Source organism: Monodon monoceros, unplaced genomic scaffold, assembly GCF_005190385.1.
Source record: "Monodon monoceros isolate NGI ecotype Baffin Bay Population unplaced genomic scaffold, NGI_Narwhal_1 Super_Scaffold_6, whole genome shotgun sequence".
Taxonomy (NCBI): Eukaryota; Metazoa; Chordata; class Mammalia; order Artiodactyla; family Monodontidae; genus Monodon; species Monodon monoceros.
In genome coordinates, this window is record NW_021703783.1 from 76,165,034 (window position 1) to 76,183,754 (window position 18,721).

Consider the following 18,721-nt stretch of genomic DNA (forward strand, 5'->3'; position numbering starts at 1 on the left):
AAAAACAAATTACCTAATCTGCTTCCATTTCTGGGCATTGCCATGAAGGAGCCAAGGCTTCCTCCAATAACGCTATGTGGTCTCCGCAATGGAGGCTTCTTGAAGGACCCTGTGTACTGGTGGAGGAAGGAATGCATACTGTGAGAGGTTGGAGGTCTGCCATTCTTCACGATAGGCTCTGTGGTTCAGAGAATCCAAAAATCATTCCATCCAGGATCACATGAGAAGGATTGAGAAAGCAAGAGAGAAAACAAAACAAAAGATTATGATAGAGATCGTTACATTTAACCTCATTTCTTCGGCTATGTATATAAAGTACTAGAATTAAAATAATTTCTATGAAAAAATACAGAAAATTCTTCACTATTTGGAATTGATCTAGTAACTTAATTACCGATTTTTAATATAGTCGAAATTGGTTAGCAATCACAAAATTACTAATATAGCCCAAAGATTTTTGATCTGTTTAATACATCTCAAGACTGTTTCCATAATTCTACGTTTACTGACTGCCTCATATAGGCTTTATGATTAGGCATGCTGTAGAATATAAAAGACATGATCCTGGCCTGAAGTAACTTATATCCCTACTTGCTAGATATTCAAAAAAGTATGTCAAGTTAGTAAATAAAACAGAAGTACTTAAGTACAGATCAATATAGAAGTCCTGAAATTTATTACCCCAAATTTGGAATTTTTTACTATAAAGAGTTTTTTAAAAAAATCATAGGCCTATAACCATGCAGAAACATTACAAAAATACTTAAAAATTATTTAATTCTAAATGGGGGAGATACTGTTTTATAATGTTTATAGGGAATCTCATGACGCCTTTCCACCTCCAAAGAGCTTTGGTAACTGTTAAGGACATGAAGTCTTCTGTGACTGACAGTCTTTTGTATTAGAATTACGTTTTTACTGGTAGTAGTCAGGAATTTTAAAAGGAAGTGGGCTTCTCTGAGTATCTTTTCCTCTAACATGCAGCTGGCTCTTCTTTTGTAGCTGATAATCAGGAGTAAGGATTATTTCCTGATGAGGAGATTCCTCTACATGTAAAGGTTTATCAGACACAGAGAACAACTGGCAGGACCGGGTGGTTCAGATCCACAGAACAAGAAAGACCATGGCATGGGCTTATGAAAAATGAGCCAAGAAAGCCAGTGGGCTTGCGCCTCGACTAATAATGGCTGCCTAAAAGGAGCAGAGAGGAGGAGGATGGGGCAAAAGAGCCCTCAAGGATCACACAAGGCCTAGGTCATCTACTCTGGGTAGAACACCAGACTGGAGGTAGGGGAAATGCATAACTAGTAAAGCAGAACATCAGTCCATATGTCCCATGCCTGTACATTCCTTGGCAATAGCTAGCTGATCAAAGATTTGGGGATCTTAACCTAAGCCTAGCAAAACAAACAATGATTTAACAATGAATGGGGAGAGGGTATCTGTCATTAACATATAAATTAGTTACAAACACTCGGGGATACAGGCTAGAACTATAAGAAACATCTTCTCTTTCTAGGTTATAATATTTCATATCTGGAATCATAATATATAAATATTCTGCCTAGAGACATTTGTTTTAGTTGCTCTCTGAAGTTATCCTGAGAAACATAGCTTTATAGTACTGGGGAATATTGCAAAAAAACAAAACAAAACAAAAAACAGAGATCATAAATACATTCAATTATTCAGGGGATATTTATTGTGTGCTTACCATTTGACAAGCACTCTTCCAGGCCCTGGGCATGAAGAGGTAAACAAAACAAACAAGGTACTACTCTTTGAAACTATAAAATCTACTGAAGGGGAAAAAAGATAAGAAACTAATAAGAAAAATATCAGATAATGACAGGTAATATGCAAAAGATTAAAATAGAGAGATATAGTAGAAAATAAATGAGTGGCTATTTTACACTGGAATATTGAAAAAAGTTCTCTCTGTAGAGGTATTTTCAAAAGAAGTATAAATGCAAGAAAGAGCCAGTCATAGGAAGATGGGTGAGTGGTGGGTTAGAAGATATTCCAGACAAAGGGAAAAGCTACAGCAGAAGTCAGCATGTGGCAAAGAGTTCGACTTATTAGAGCAATGGTCCTCAAACTTTAGCATGTTTCAGCATCACCTTCAAAGACTTGTTAAAACACAAGATTTCTGGGTCCCACCCCCAGACCTCCTGATTCAGTTAAGTCAGGCATGGAATCCAAAAATTTGCATCTCTAACAAATTCCCAGGTGATGCTGATGTTACTCATCCAGGGGTCACACTTTGAGAACCACTGCATCAGAGAAACAGAAAGAAAACAAGTGTAGCTATAGTAATAATTGTGGGGGGAACAGTGTTATTAAGTAAGATCAGAGAGAGAAGCAGATTTATATGTCACCACAGAAGTCTAAATTTCACTCTGAGATTGGAAGCAGTTTATGGTAGCTCTGAAGTAGGAGGTAATATGATCTGATTCATGTTTTAAAAATATCACTCTGAGGGGTCAGGGAGAGTGGGAGGTAAGGAGGCAGGGACGACTTATAAAGGGGTAGCATGCGAGGGGTCTCTTTGTGGCAACTGAGTAGCTCTTTATCCTGACTGCACTGGTGGTTACGTGAATCCACACATGTGATAAAATGACATAGAATTATATTCACGCTTCATTCCAATGTTAATTTCCTGCATTTGACAATGTTCTATAGTCACAGAAGGTGTAACCAAAAGTGGGGGGGGGGGTTACTGAGAGAAGGTACAAGCAACCTCTCTGTACTATCTCCGCAACTTCCCCTGAATCTATTAATTATCAAAAATTTAAAAAATTTTTAAACGTCACTCTGGTTGCTGCTGGAGAACAGATGATAGGAAAACAACAGAAGGGAAACAGGAGGAGGAGACTATTGTATAGTACTCGAAGCAACAAATAATGGTGGCCTGGACTAGGATGAAGAGAAGCAGGCAGATTTAGGATATACTACACAAAGGCAGAACCAGAAGGCCAGCAGACATGGCTGCAAAATTACTTTCATACATAACTCTCCGCACCCCACCACAGCTTTTAGTGATAACCTACATTAAAAATATTTATCCAAAGAAAAATTTTAAATCTCCAATAGAGTGACTGTTAAAAATATATGAAATACAATATGTGAAAGGACAATTGGAATCGTGTGTCAAGTATGCAAATGACTATCATTAACAGTGAGTTTTTAAAAGTTATTTATGTAGTAAATATATAGGAAACTACAATGGTAGAGGAGGGAAGAAAGGGTAAAAGAGAAAATAATCAAGGATAATTCCTGGAGTTCTAGTTTTAAGTGGTTTAGGTTAAGTGAGGGAAGTTGGAGTAGAAGCTGATTTGGGGGGGAAGGAAATCAAGCTTTGTGGTTTAGTCATATGTATTAAATTTAAGGTTCTTATTAGACATCTATGTGGAGAAGCCAAGTAAGCATTTCGATATGAATCTAAAGATCCAGAAAAAAATCCTGACTAGAGAGACAAATTTCGGTGTAGTCAGCATTACATAGTAGCTGAAGTCATAGGACTAGATGAGGTCAAATATTCACACATTTCAAGATTATGACAGCAATTAACTGGACAGTTCAGTCAAATAATAATACTCTGTATTTTAAAAAGAAGTGGAAACCTTTAAGGCATTATGCTAAATGAAATAAGTCAGACACAAGAGGACAAATAGGCAAAGGAGAATAGTGGTTACCAGGTCCTGAGGGGAGAGAAGAATGGGGAATTACTGTTTTGTTTTTCTATAATTTTTATTTTATATTGGAGTATAGTTGATTTACAGTGTTGTGTTAGTTTTAGGTGTACAGCACAGTGATTCAATTACACATATATGTGTATCCATTGTTTTTCAGATTCTTTTCCCATATAGGTTATTACAGACTACTGATCTGTTTTCTTTTTTTTTTAATTAATTAATTAAATTTTGGCTGCACTGGGTCTTCGTTGCTGCGCGCAGGCTTTCTCTAGTTGTGGCGAGCGGGGGGCTACTCTTGGTTGCAGTGCAAGGGCTTCTCATGGAGGTGGATTCTCTTGTTGCGGAGCACGGGCTCTGGGCGTGCGGGCTTCAGTGGTTGTGGCTCACGGGCTCTAGAGAGCAGGCTCAGTAGTTGTGGCATGCTGGCTCAGTAGTTGTGGCACACGGGCTTAGCTGCTCTGCGGCATGTGGGAATCTTCCCAGACGAGAGCTCGAGCCTGTGTCCCCTGCATTGGCAGGTGGATTCTCAACCACTGCGCCACCAGGGAAGTCCGGAATTACTGTTTAATGTGTACAGTGTTTCAGTCTGGGCTGATGAAAAAGTTCTAGATATGGTTAGTGGTGGTGGCTGCACAACAATGTGAATGTATGTACTAACTAAAACTGTATGCTTCCAAATGGTGAAAATAGTAAATTACAGGTTATATATATTTTACCACAATATATTTTAAAAAGTAATGGAAATCTATATGAAAACCTGCACTAGATCTTTCCTATTCTATAATTAGTTCCAAGTAAGGATTTCAATGACTTTTTAATATCATAACATGGCAATCATTAGATTCCACTAAGAAATTTATTTGACATCTTATTTATTTGGATATTCTGATTATGTGTACTACTATGATCAGGAGAACGAATTTCTTAGCCAACACCTCGTAGCCTTAACTCACTCCCTGGTTCCTAATCCTGCTCTTGTAAGCTCTCTTATTAACCAGATCCTATTCCAGACCCTACACACATCCAATGAAGTCTGTGCTTTCAGCCTCATCCTCTCACAGACCTTGTGCTATTTGGAGGAGTTAGCACTACTTAGAACACCCTATGTCATCCACTATTGTCAAAAACTGTCACTGCTACCATGTAGTGTAGCAGTCCCCAACCTTCTTGGCACCAGGGACCAGTTCCGTGGAAGACAACTTTTCCACAGATAGGGTGGGGTGGGGTGGGGGTGGGGGATGGTTCAGGCGGTAACGCGAGCCATGGGGAGCAATAGATGAAGCTTTGCTCACTTGCCCGCCGCTCACCTCCTGCTGTTCGGCCCTGGGCCCCGGAGGGGTTGGGGACCCCGATGTATCAGATTACCAGGAGAAAGGGAGAAACCTGGAAATAAGACAAGGTCTCACAATATCCATAAAACTAGTCTTGTTAATTCTGAACAACACGATAAACTGTCCCAGTGCCACAGACTGAGGAGTAAGGACAAGAAACTGAATATCAGGAAAACTGGACCATTTCAATCTTTGCCTTTTGGGGTTTTTTTTTTTGTTCTTGTTATTGCTGCCTTTGTAAGCCTCAAATAGTTTACGTATAATAAAACATTACTTTTGCCTTTCTATAAGTGTGATCTATTCTCTTCATCATAATTAAATTGTCACCTGTCCTCCTCATCAAATCAATAATTTCAATACACTTCTCATTACAGAGTAAGGCTAACTACTTAAAGATAACATCATGAAATATAACTTTCTGTATGTCTAAAATCATAGTAAGACTTTTAGCAAGCAAATCAAGAATCTATGAGAAAAAGGTATATTTAAGATGAACTGTGTTTACTGAGATGAAATTCACTAACATAAAATTAATCATTTTATTTGGTAGATGTACAATGTTGTACAGCCATCACTTCTATTTAGTTCCAAAATATTTTCATCACTACCAAAGGAGACCCTGTATCTACTACACAGTCACTCCGCATTCCCCCCTCTCCTGAGTCCCTGGCAACCACTCAGCTGCTTTTTGTCTCTGGATTTACCTATTCTGGATATTTCATAAAAACAGAATCATAGAATATGTGACCTTTGGGGTCTGGCTTCTTTCAGTTTTCAAGATTCATCCATATTGTAGCATGTATCAGTACTTCATTCCATTTTATGGTTGAATAATATTCCATTCCCAGAATATGTCACATTTTGTTTATACACTCATCTGTTGATGGACATTTGAGTTGTTTCCCCCCTTTTGGCTACCGTATATACTGCTGCTATAAATATAAACATTCATGTGCAAGATTCTGTTTGAATACTTGTTTCAATTATTTGGATATATTCCTAGGAATGGAACTACTGGGTTATATGGTAATTCTATTTTTAACTTCTGAGGAACTGAGATGAATTAATGTTTGACAGGTTTTTTTTTAAATGAAATATTCAGTGCCTTCTCAGTTACTAAAAAAAAAAAAAAAATTTGATGTGCTCAGAATTCTCTTTCCTTGCAAGTACTTTAGAAAAAAATGTTTCTTATACTTCAGTTTGTAAATTTTAGTGCAAAAATTTCATTTTATAATTAGGAAAAGCTGTACTGAGTTAAGGCCAGTATGCTTAAATCAACCACGTTTGCAAACTTTCAACCTAATTTTAACACACTAAATATAAATTCAAGATTCCTCTTTCCCTGGGTTCAATCCACCGATCAATCTGTAAACACACTAGCTTATCTAGAAAGGTACTCTAATGCGAACTATAATTATATTATACATTTATAACTGAGTTAAAGCATTCACAGTATGACTCATAATTATCAAAATAGAGATAATAGCTCAAATTCTCTTTGGATGGAGGTAGAACATGTATGAGTGACAGTGTATGTACATTTTGATACACCAACTGTATCATATGCATTATAATTTTTCCAAGATTTTTATAGTATTAGCCCCATTTAGGTGTACTTTCTCATTTGATTTGTCCTAGAATATGCATGAGAGACACCTGCCTATATATAATGCAAGAGTAAGAGGATTCTGCTCATACAAGTGACTGAACAACAGACAGCAGATGAAAAATTGGTTTATTTAAGAAAGTTATAAACTATATTCTTCCTCCTCAAGCCAGCACTACCACTATATAGTTGTTAGACAAAAATCACTTGCTTTACAAACTGGTTATAGTGTATGTGAGAAGATCTTTTAAGAAGCATAGTCTGCCTCTTCTCATTCATTAAACCATATTCAGACACAGACTGTGTGTGTTACCGATCTTAGGAGCTTTTAACCTTTAAGATAAACTCCATAAAGAAAGAAAATGTTGGAACCAGCTATCAGGTACTGAAAGATAACCAAAAAGGTAAAGAATCTTTGTGAAAGCTGTCCCATGTGCTGTTGTTATACATAGGAAATAAGTAATAGCAGATATAACTCAGAGATAGCCTATGCTACCAGCAATCTCTGCAACCCAAGAGGAATCAGTCTATTATGACATCTTCAAGTATTATTTCAAGTAATTCGAAAAACTTAAAGAGGAAACTCAGTAGAGTTTCTATTTTCTCTTCTTTACTAATTGTTAATGTTACTACTAGAATAAAAGTAAATTTTAAACTATGTTCTACTTGAAAAAAATTTTCAATGTTTAACCATTCATTATAAATTAAGCATGTTTTAAGACAATTAATACTAAAATATTCCAGGAAATATGCTATGAATCTAAAATATTAATTAGCTCTCCAAAAAGTATGTACATTTTCTTTGACTCACATTCTTTTTTTATTTTTAAGAGGTTTGTCTTGTAGTCAAATTCCCATCCAGAATGTGTTCCCAGAAAGCATCTATCAAGATGTATTCTGTGCTTACTTTACCCCTGAATATCATTGGCAAATAGCTCGTGAGACTCGTGGATCATAAGAATGAATATACAGGGTTTAATTAGTAACAAGAAATCAAAGGGGATCTGAGAGAGAATTAAGGATTTTTCTCCTGGCAAAAGGAATAAAAGTAAAACATTATAATATCAGCTTTGAGATTTGATCCAAATGTAAAATATTTCTCTCCTAAAGTAAATTATATCCAAATTATTAAATTTTCTACCAAACTCATCTATGTTTCCCCTCCTATATTATGAGCCAGATAACCTTGAGTAAAATAATGACCCTTCTGAGGAAGAGATAAACTGAAGGTTGGGTAGGATAAATTACTTACCCAGAGTCATGTAACTAATAAGTGTGTAAGTGTATCCCAAATTCCAATCCATGACTTTTAAAATAAATTTATTTATTTACTTTATTTTTGGCTGCGTTGGGTCTTTGTTGCTGCACACGGGCTTTCTCTAGTTGCGGTGAGCAGGGTCTGCTCTTCATTCCTGTACGCAGGCTTCTCATTACGATGGCTTCTCTTGCTGTGGAACATGGGCTCTAGGTGCGTGGGCTTCAATAGTTGTGGCATGCGGGCTCAGTAGTTGTGGCTCACGGGCTCTAGAGCACAGTCTCAGTAGTTGTGGCACATGGGCATAGTTGCTCTGCAGCATGTGGGATCTTCCCGGACCAGGGTTCGAACCCATGTCCCCTGCATTGGCAGGCGGATTCTTAACCACTGCGCCACCAGGGAAGTCCCAATCCATGACTTTTAAAGTCCAGAGCACTTTCCATTATACCTTTCCCTCTCTCACAAGGACAGTTACATTTCATCCAGAGGGGGTGAGGGTATTCATGTTTTCACCAACTGCCACAAACCTCTAAACAGAAGAACTTCAGGCAGAGGCAAGGAAGAGAATCTGCACATTATGACACACTGGCAGCCATTCCTGTAAGCTCCTTCCCTGGTTATTACTATGACATCTCTAGGGCTATTTCAGTTTTGAATATGTAGGCTTGTTCTACAGATTTCATCAGGATTTTGCATTTTAATCCATTCAATTTAACAAACTTTTAATTTTATATCAATATCTGTGTACTAACTACTTTACACTGTAAAAAGAACTGTCAAACTTGTGAAACATTATATGCCTATCTACTGTAAGTGCTTTCAATACTATGGATAGATTCTTTGGTCAATATAAAGTAAAAAAATGGTATGATTCACTCATATGATAAACCTTGTCGTCTATGTGGATAGTCAATATATGCATATATAATGTTATAAAACTGATGAAATTTAAAACAGGAATTTCACAAACTTTTTTTTTTTTTGGCCACGCCGCATGGCTTGTGGGACCTTAATTCCCTGACCAGTGATCGAACCGAGGCCCTCGGCAGTGAAAGCGCAGAGTCTTAACCACTGGACCACCAGGGAATTCCCAGGAATTTCACAAACTTACTATGCACTTTTAAGCTGTATAAACTTTGGTTATAAGAATAACAAAAATATTTAAATGTTAATTTGAAAATAGCTACTTAACTAGGATAATATTATACAAAGTATTCTTATTTAAGAACTAATGAAAAATGGAAAGATAAACAGGATAGAGAATTCATCAGGGTTAGAGACCAGCTATAGTAACACTGTTGGAGTAAGAATGGAACATTCCAGTAAGCAAGCAAAAGTTATTGAACTAGGGAAGGAGGCAGAGAAATAAACAGAAGGAACCTACTAAGGACTAATCAGGAAAGTAAATTTACATTTGATTTATCATGTAATTCAATTCTCTCCTCCCCTTCCCTACCCCCTAAATATTTACCATTATCTTTGCTGCTGTTTTCTTCAATAGTCATTTGTTCAGCCAATTCAGACAACGATTCATCAATAGTCTGGCTTCCTCGGAGCGTGAGGGATAGCCTTCTCTTAAATTTTTTCATCCTATCAACTGAATGTGACTTGAAAAATCCTGAAAGAAGAGAACAGAATGAACATAAGATTAAAGCTATGAATATCTTACAGCTCCAGAAAAATGCTGTTCTCGGTTTACTGGGAATCTTCAAAATAAGAATAAAATGAGGAATTCTCACATCCATCAAACATCACAAAATCCAACCCTTCCTTAAAAAGATCCACTCACTTGAATTAATGCCATATTCATATCGCATCATCAGAAGAGCAAGAATTCTACAAAACTAAAGACTGAGATTTTAAGCATCACAACTAAACTTAGAAGGATTACAAATCTTCCTAAAATGAGCTTTGTAAAAACCAATTTAGTGAAAATATATCATAATTTTGATGTGTAGGTTCCATTATTTTAAGTATCAATCATCATATTGGAACCAGTCAGTGATATCTTTAAATATAACTGAGGGGATAAGACAGGTGAAAGAGGTGGGGTAGGGAGAGAATAAAGAATGATGCTTGACAATTTATTAAACAGCTCCAACAGAAATTTTCTTTTTTAACTTCTTATTTAGCCAATATATTGGGGGTTTGTTCTTCCCCCCACCCTGGTCAGCTGTCAGGAGTCTCCTCCTATTATTATAACAATGCCAAATTTTAGAAGGAAAAAATAAAAGTCAAATTAACAGGTTTCAAATGCCTACTCCATACTAGACACTCTCATGTCTCTGAATTCATTTAGTCTTCCTAATTCTAAAGAGCATACTATACTATCCCATTTTCACAAATAAGCAAACAGGCTCAAAGAAGTTCCCTGACAGAAGGCAAACAAACAATTATCGATAGAACTGAGATTTAAAACTAAGATTACCATTTACCTTTTCCCCCACATTTTAACATCTCTGAAATCAGGATGTATCACAATTACAGTTAAGTCCCCTACATACGAATGAGTTCCATTCCAAGAGCATGTTCATAAGTCCAATTTGTTCATAAGTCCAACAAAGTTAGCCTAGGTACTCAACTAACACACGCAGCTATATAGTACTGTACTGTAATAGGTTTATAATACTTTTCACACAAATAGTACATAAAAACAAACACAAAAAATAAAGAAAACACTTTTAATCTTACAGTGCAGTACCTTGAAAAGTACAGTAGTACAGCACAACAGTTGGCACACAGGGGCTGGCATCGAGTGAACAGGCAAGAAGAGTTACTGACTGGAGGAGGGAGAGGAGGTGGGAACTGGCAGAGTTGAAGGATCATCTGCAATAGGAGATGGAGGGCAAGCTGCAATTTCACTCACTCCTGATATTGATGGAACACATATCGCATCTCTGAAAGTTCACAACTTGAAGGTTTGTATGTAGGGGACTTACTGTAATGGGATGTCAATTATAATTGACAGCTTTCTTTTTTCCTAGTAGTACATACACTAATGGTATAATTCATAGTGGAGTCTTGGATATGATCAAACAAGGTATCTGCCAAAACCAATTCCTCAATTATTTACCTGTAACTTCTTTTCTAATTTACAGTCTTAATTGTGGTGAGCTAGTTTACCAGATTACCAAGTGTACTGTAACCATTACCCCAACTAAGAGCTTCTTCTAACTCCCCTATGCTAAAATACCTGTTTTACCATCCAGCTCTGGATATCTATCTTGAATCTGTAAGTATTTTGCTTATTTTCTCATCCTAGGGCTCTATTCCAAGTAGCTGAGTGTGCTGAACAAGTGAACTCTACATAAGATATTTTTAATGAATAATTTTTGTTTGCTCAAAGGCTCGGGGTAGGGTACTGAATACAAGTTTATAAGTGATAATATTATGTTTTACCAACTCTGTTTTACATACTTAAAGACAAATCAATGTTGCTGAATATTTTCTACTAACCTTCCAGCTGACCTCTTTTCAGTTGTGCCTAAACCGCAATTAAACCGATCTACTGGGTTCTAAATTTTAGTTATTGTATTTTCAATCCTAGAATTCCTATTTGATCCCTTTCTATAGATTCAAGTTCTCTACTGAAATTCTTCACCTTGCCATCTATTTTCATGACTAGGTTATAGTATTTTAAAGTTCTTGTCTATAACTCCAGAATTACACAACCTATGAATAACCTGCATAACCTGTTTCTATGCTGGTTTTTCTCTGTTGGTCCTGTTGAATGCATAGTAATTTTTTTACTGAATACTACACACTGTATGTGAATGACTGTATGAAAATATGTAAGAAAAAATGTAGAAGCTCTGGATGATGTTATTATCTTCTTCCAGAAAGGATTTATTTTTTTTCTAACAAGCAGTCAGAGTAAGAGATTTACCTCAGTCCAATCAGGAACAGAGCTGGCTTGAGACTGAGTTTCAGATACTGTAAAGTCTGGCCTACTTCTGTTTGTTCCCACTCCTATGGTGTGGCCTTTCAAAAGATTCAAACTGCAAACCTAGGACTAAAACAACAACAAAAACTATTGAAAGCTCCACTCAACTCCCTCAGTTGCTTTTTGCTCACCTCTCATACACTGCTCAACTTTTATCCTCTTATCCAAAAGAGCTTAAGAGTTAGAAAATATCTCTAGAGGAAACCCACAGAATATGTCTATTTCTCTTCTCTCCTGAATCTTTACTCCTGAAGTCTTGACTGACTCAAAAGCTCTACAATGCCTTCAAACTATATTTTTTCCCTAGTCTCATAGGGAGCCTTAGTCTGATACAAGTTCCTCCCATCACAGGCAGAAATGGACATTCAGATGTGGATTAAAGGAGATAACATACTTTAGCAAACAAGGTGAACTTATAGGAGGCAGTCAGTAAACTTTAAGAGTTGTTTCCAACTAAGAAACCTGTAACTATATGGCTGTCCTAAATGCTAGATTCTTTACTTCTCAAAGTCAGCCTTTATATAGCTCTACCTTGACAGTCAGTAATCCATGCCATTTGCTTAAAACATATTAGATATTTAAGGTGAATGGAGCTATCACCAATCTTCATCTACCCTTTTGTTTCTCTAAGAATTGATACTAGAGACACCCTCCTTTGTATCCAGAATCATCCTGTGCAGTTAAGGGGTAACTCTGCAAGCTTGGGGGGTTAAACTCTGCACATTCCAAAGAAAGGAATCACCTAAGACAAGCTCCTAGGAGATAACCTCTGACCCCTTGCAATATCCTGCCTGATAAATTTCTTTGTATACCTAAAATCTTGGGCCACACCAGATAATTTATATTAACAATGTGAATTATGGTAAATCCCTATCTCTGTATGCCTGGGGCTTTGGGCCACACCATTTATCAGCCTGACCTCAGCGGGGAGGAGGAATAAGGGAAACTGGAGACTAAGTAACTAAAGACAGTCATGTAGGTACTTCCATGCCTATGTAATTGACTCCTAAAAAAACCTCTGGACACCAAGATTCAGGTAAGCTTCCCTGGCTGGCACCACTTTGCCATGCTGTCATACAGGACAACTGGAGGAATGGAGCACTGTCATGCAATTCCACTAGGAGAGGATAACCGAAAACTCGCACCTGGTTTCTCTTGGACTCCACCCTATATACCCTTTCCCCTTTGCTGATTTTAATCTGTTATCTTTTCACTGTAATAAAACAATCATGAGTTTAACAGCTTTTCTCTGATTTCTGTGCCCTTTTAGCAAATTATCAAGCATGAGAGTATCTTAGGAACCCTCAACACACACTCCTTCAAGAAATCTGCGTGCCCTAACAAAAACCCCTAAGCGCTAGTAGCTCACAGTTACCAACTTTTTGACTCCAGTTTTCTCAAACAGTCATGTGGTCACGAATGTCTACGTAACTATACAAACATCACCACTTCAGAATCTTGCACACCATTTTTGAAAGCTTGCTGACCATGTACCTGCCTCTTATTTTAGATGACAAATAAGGATAAAATAACAAACTGTATCAGACATGTTATTACAGAATTAATTCATATAACATGGTAACATCCCATTCTGACCATGTATGTGAAAAGTGGTCACTCCAAACTGCCTTGTACTGTAAATAAAAAATATGCCCTGGATTTTAAAGACTCAGTATTTTAAAAGAATGTAAAAAATCTATTATTATATGCATAACATGATTTTGAAAAATTCTAGACATATTTAAGTAAAATTTATCAATATTTCTAAAACTCTACTAATTAAATATACCTGCAAAATACTTTAAAATTCAGTATGGTGCTCACATTATATTTATATTGGGCAATGCCACTATAGAGCGCCAAGTAAATCTTGATTGTTTTAAGTGGGTACAGAAAAGGGGGGGAAAGGGAAATCACATAAGCCTTAACTTTTTCTTCATACAATGCTTTTGAACAATATATTAGTTGAAATTCTATGTGTTTATAACTCAGAACAGTATGCATTTCCATCAAGAGCGAAGAAAATTCTAGTACATAAAGTAACTAACTTTATGTATTTTCTACTCTGTCAGGAATAAGAAGGACATTTCTAATTCATTAATAAGAGGTGCAGTGGTTAAGAATCCGCCTGCCAATGCAGGGGACACGGGTTCAAGCCCTGGTCTGGGAAGATCCCACATGCCGCAGAACAACTAAGCCCGTGAGCCACAGCTAAGGAGCCTGCGCTCTAGAGCCCGTGACCCACAACTACTGAGCCCACGTGCCACAACTACTGAAGCCCGGGAACCTAGAGCCCATGCCCCACAACAAGAGAAGCCACCACAATGAGAAGCCCGCGCACCGCAACGAAGAGTAGCCCCCGCTCACCGCGACTAGGGAAAGCCCACGCACAGCAACGAAGACCCAATGCAGCCAAAAATAAATTTATAAAAAAGAAAAACTTCATAACAAAACACATCATCCTCAAAAAGGTCCTATTTTTTTAATCTTCCGTGCTATAACTGTAACCTTTTAATTAAGTCACAATGATCAGTAAACACAGATGTTAAGGAATTTCATCAACAATGCCTAGATCATTATTAAAGAAAAAATACTCCCAAATTAAAGATTCCTTGACATATCTAATTATCTTTAAGAAGAATTATGCATGTCAACTTTTTTGCCCATTAGGTTGAGGACAAAAACACATGCAATGCTACAATAAAACACCTTTTGTGAAGTAAATATTACTATTGACATTAGCTTGAAGGTTAACTAATATGTACTGTATATTAATAAAGCAGTGCTAAATTACTGATTTCCTAAAACCAAAACCCTCAAGAGTTGCGTTAAAGGACTTCCCTGGTAGTCCAGTGGCTAAGACTCCATACTCGCAACACAAGGGGGCCTGGGTTCAATCCCTGGTCAGTGAACTAGATCCCACATCACGCAACCAAGAGATCGCAAGCTGCAACTAAAGATCTCGCGTGCCGCAACTAAGACCCAGCACAGCCAAATAAATAAATAATATTTTTTAAAAAACAGTTGGGGTAAAATATTTTTTCTGTTTTAGCAAAAACTTTTATTTGGGATTGTTAGGATCTTTACACTGTCGTTTTCATGAAGATTAAGATATATTAACAGTAATTTATAGTGAATGCTTAAATATTGTTTTATATTTAAATTCATGCCACTGAAAAAGCTATTTTTACCTTAGAAGTAAATGTACTGTAATTTAAAATAAACCCTAAATAAAAACTCCACAACTGTTTGGTTTTAATATTTTAAAGACTTAGCTATCTAGAGAACAATTATAAATGCTCAAATTTCAACATAAGCTTTACCCTGCAAAGGGCTCTTTCCTGACCCTGACCCTCTCTATTCCTTTATCCTTAGTTGTTTTTTTTTTTTACTCACAGCACTTACCACGTATATATAATACATATATATTCCATATATATATACCCATTCGAATATATCTGTGTGCATGTATAATACAAAACAACTTTTATGCCTTTCTAGTTGTCAAAAAGATCTCCAGCTTTTTGCCATAGCTAGATCAAATTTTAAAAGATAAAGGGGCAATAAATGATACTCAGAATGACTTACTATAAACTCTGCCTCTTTCTCTTCCTCCCTCCCCTATATATATTTATACACACACACACACACACACACACACACACACACAGAGCTGAAAATGTTCAAAAATCAGTTTCCAACTACAAGTGCTTAAAAGAAACATGTAATGTGTTACCTTACTTTATCACCTAAAATTTGATCTGGGATTGCCTGCTGTACAATTAAGAAATTTTTTCATGTTTTTTTTTTTAATCCTGAAAATGTAACTACAAGCATACATAAGCATGCAGTAAAACAAAGTGCATCTTTATTGCACTTTGTTTTACTGCACAACAGATAATGTGTTTTTTACACTAATGGAAGGTTTGCAGCAACCCTCCAAGTCTATAGGTGCCATTTTTCCAAAAGCATTCGCTGACTTCGTGTCTGTCACATTTTGGTAATTCTCACAATATTTCAAACTTTTTCATTATTATTATATTTGTTGGGTTGATCTGTGATCAGCGATCTTTGATGTTACTATTGTAACTGTTTTGGAGCACCACAAACCTCGCCCATCTAAGACAGTAAACTTCATAAATGTTATATGTGCTCTGACTGCTCCACCCACCAGCGGTTCCCCCAACTCTCTCCCTCTCCTCTGGCCTCCCTATTCCCTGAGACACAATACTGAAATTAGGCCAATCAATAACCATACAATGGCCTCCAAGTGTGCAAGTGAGAAGGGTCGCACATCCCTCACTTTAAATCAAAAGCTAGAAATGACTAAGTTTAGTGAGGAAAGCATGTTGAAAGCCAAGACAAGCCAAAAGCTAGGCCTCTTGTGCCACACAGTTAGCCAAATTGTGAATGCAGAGGAAATATTCTTGAAGGAAATTAAAAGTGCTACTCCAATGAACACCCGAATAAGAAAGCAAAATAGCCTTACTTCTGATACGGAGAAAGTTTTAATGCGCTGGATGGAAGATCAAGCCAGCCACAACATTCCCTTAAGCCAAAGCCTAAACCACAGCAAGTCCCTAACTCTCTTCAATTCTATGAAGGCGAGAGAGATGAGGAAGCTGAAGAAAAGTCTGAAGCTAGCAGAGGTCGTTGCTTCACGAGGTTTAAGAAAAGATGCTATCTCCATAACATAAAAGTACAAGGTGAAGCAGCAAGTATTGATGTAGAAGCTGCAGCAAGTTACCTAGAAGATCTAAGATAATTAATGAAGGTGGCTACCCTACACAACAGATTTTCAATGTAGACAAAACAGCATTCTACTGGAAGATGATACTATCTAGGACTTTCATAGGAGGAAAAATCAATGCTTGGCTTCAAAGCTTCCAAGGAAAGGGTGACTCTGTTGTTAGGGGCTAACACAGCTGGTGACATCAAACTGAAGTCAATGTTTATTTACCATTCCAATCATCCTAGGGCCCTTAAGAATTATGCTAAATCTACTCTGCACGTGCTTTGTAAAAGGAACAACAAAGCCTGGATGACAGCACATCTGTTTACAACATGGTTTACCGAATATTTTAAGCCTCCTTTTTTTTTTTGCGGTTCGCGGGCCTCTCACTGTTGTGGCCTCTCCCGTTGCGGAGCACAGGCTCCGGACGCACAGGCTCCGGACGCACAGGCTCAGCGGCCATGGCTCACGGGCCCAGCCACTCTGCGGCACGTGGGATCTTCCCAGACCGGGGCACGAACCCGTGTCCCCTGCATCGGCAGGCGGACTCTCAACCACTGCGCCACCAGGGAAGCCCCATTTTAAGCCTACTTTTGAGAACTACTGCTCAGAAAAAAAGAATCCTTTCAAAATATTACTGCTCATTGACAATGCACCTGGTCACCCAAGAGCTCTAATGGAGATGTACAATGACATTAGTGTTGTTTTCATGACTGCTAACACAACATCCACTCTGTAGCCCACGGATCAAGGAGTACTTTTGATTTTCATGTCTTGTTATTTTAGAAATGCACTTCATATGGCTATAGTTGCTATATATATAGTGATTCCTCTGAGGGATCTAGACAAAATAAATTGAAAACCTTCAGGAAAGGATTCACCATTTTAGATGTCATTAAAAAACATTCGTGATTCATGGGAAGACATTAACAGAATGTTTGGCAGAAGTTGAGGGGTCTAAGACTTCAGTGGAGGAAGAAACTGCAGATTTGGTAGAAACAGCAAGAGAACTAGGATTAAAGTGGGACCTGAAGATATGACTGAATTGCTACAATCTCATGATAAAACTTTAACAGATGAGGAGTTGCTTCTTACAGATGAGCAAAGAAAGTGGTTTCTTGAGCTAGCATTTACTCCTGGTGAAGATGCTGTGAGGACTGCTGAAATGACAACAAATGATTCAGAATATTATACAAACTTAGTTGATAAAACAGAAGGGTCGGAGAGGACTGACTCCAATTTTGAAAGAAGTTCTACTGTGGGTAAAATGCTATCAAACAGCATTGTATTCTATAGAGAAATAGGTCATGAAAGGAAGAATCAATTGATGCAGCAGCTGTTATCTTAAAAAACTGCCACAGTCACCCCAACCTTCAGCAACCACCACAATGATCAGTCAACAGCCATCCTCCACCAAAAGATTACAAGTCACTGAAGGCTCAGATGATGGTTAGCATTTTTTAGCAATAAAGTATTTTTTAATTTAGGTGTACACACTGGTTTTTTTAGACATAACGCTATTGCACACTTAGACTACAGTATAGTGTAAACATAAGTTTTATATGCACTGGGTAAAAAAAAATTCGTGTGGCTCACTTTACTGCAGGGGTCTGGAAACAAATCTGCAATATATCTGAGGAATGCCCATATTCTATTTACTTAGAGAATACAGATAACCATCCTGGAATGCCAACTGAGTTTTGCCCTAGGAATGGGAAACACTTTGTTATTGTTGTTGTTGTTAAGACAACAGCTATGAAAACTCACAAACTAGATCCTCTACTATGAGTATTTACCTGAAAAAATGCTGTCATTTTGTGGCCCTTTGGTACTTCCAATAAAAAATTTTTGTACACAAATTTACCTTATAATCCAAATTTCTCTTGATTAAAGGACTTATTTGAGTGGTAATTCTCTGCTTATGTCTTTGAAACATTCTTAAAACAACTTAATAATTGCAGGAAAAGTTGGAGAAAAAGCTGAGATTGTTTTAAAAATGCCTATGATTTTTCTGTAGGTAAAGAAGCAGAATTTACGTGCAGAACAAATTAAGCATTTTAAAGTTTGAATTTAAATCTAAGACTGAAATGACAGGCTAGTACTTTTCCACTAAGTCCTGCTGTTGTTAATCTTTCCAAAATATCAAGTAGAATAATACG

The 18,721-nt window shown here is 37.2% G+C and overlaps 1 protein-coding gene across 1 annotated transcript in view; it reads right to left on the minus strand.

The window, feature by feature from the left end:
* Positions 1-18,721, minus strand: part of CDK17 (cyclin dependent kinase 17) — a 97,805-nt gene that overhangs the window by 36,954 nt on the left and 42,130 nt on the right. The window contains exons 2-3 of the mRNA XM_029205091.1: positions 9,359-9,505; positions 14-178 (exon numbers count right to left, since the gene is read on the minus strand). Coding sequence (XP_029060924.1) covers positions 14-178; positions 9,359-9,476 — 283 coding nt within the window. The 5' untranslated portion in view covers positions 9,477-9,505. The remainder of the gene's footprint in view (positions 1-13; positions 179-9,358; positions 9,506-18,721) is intronic.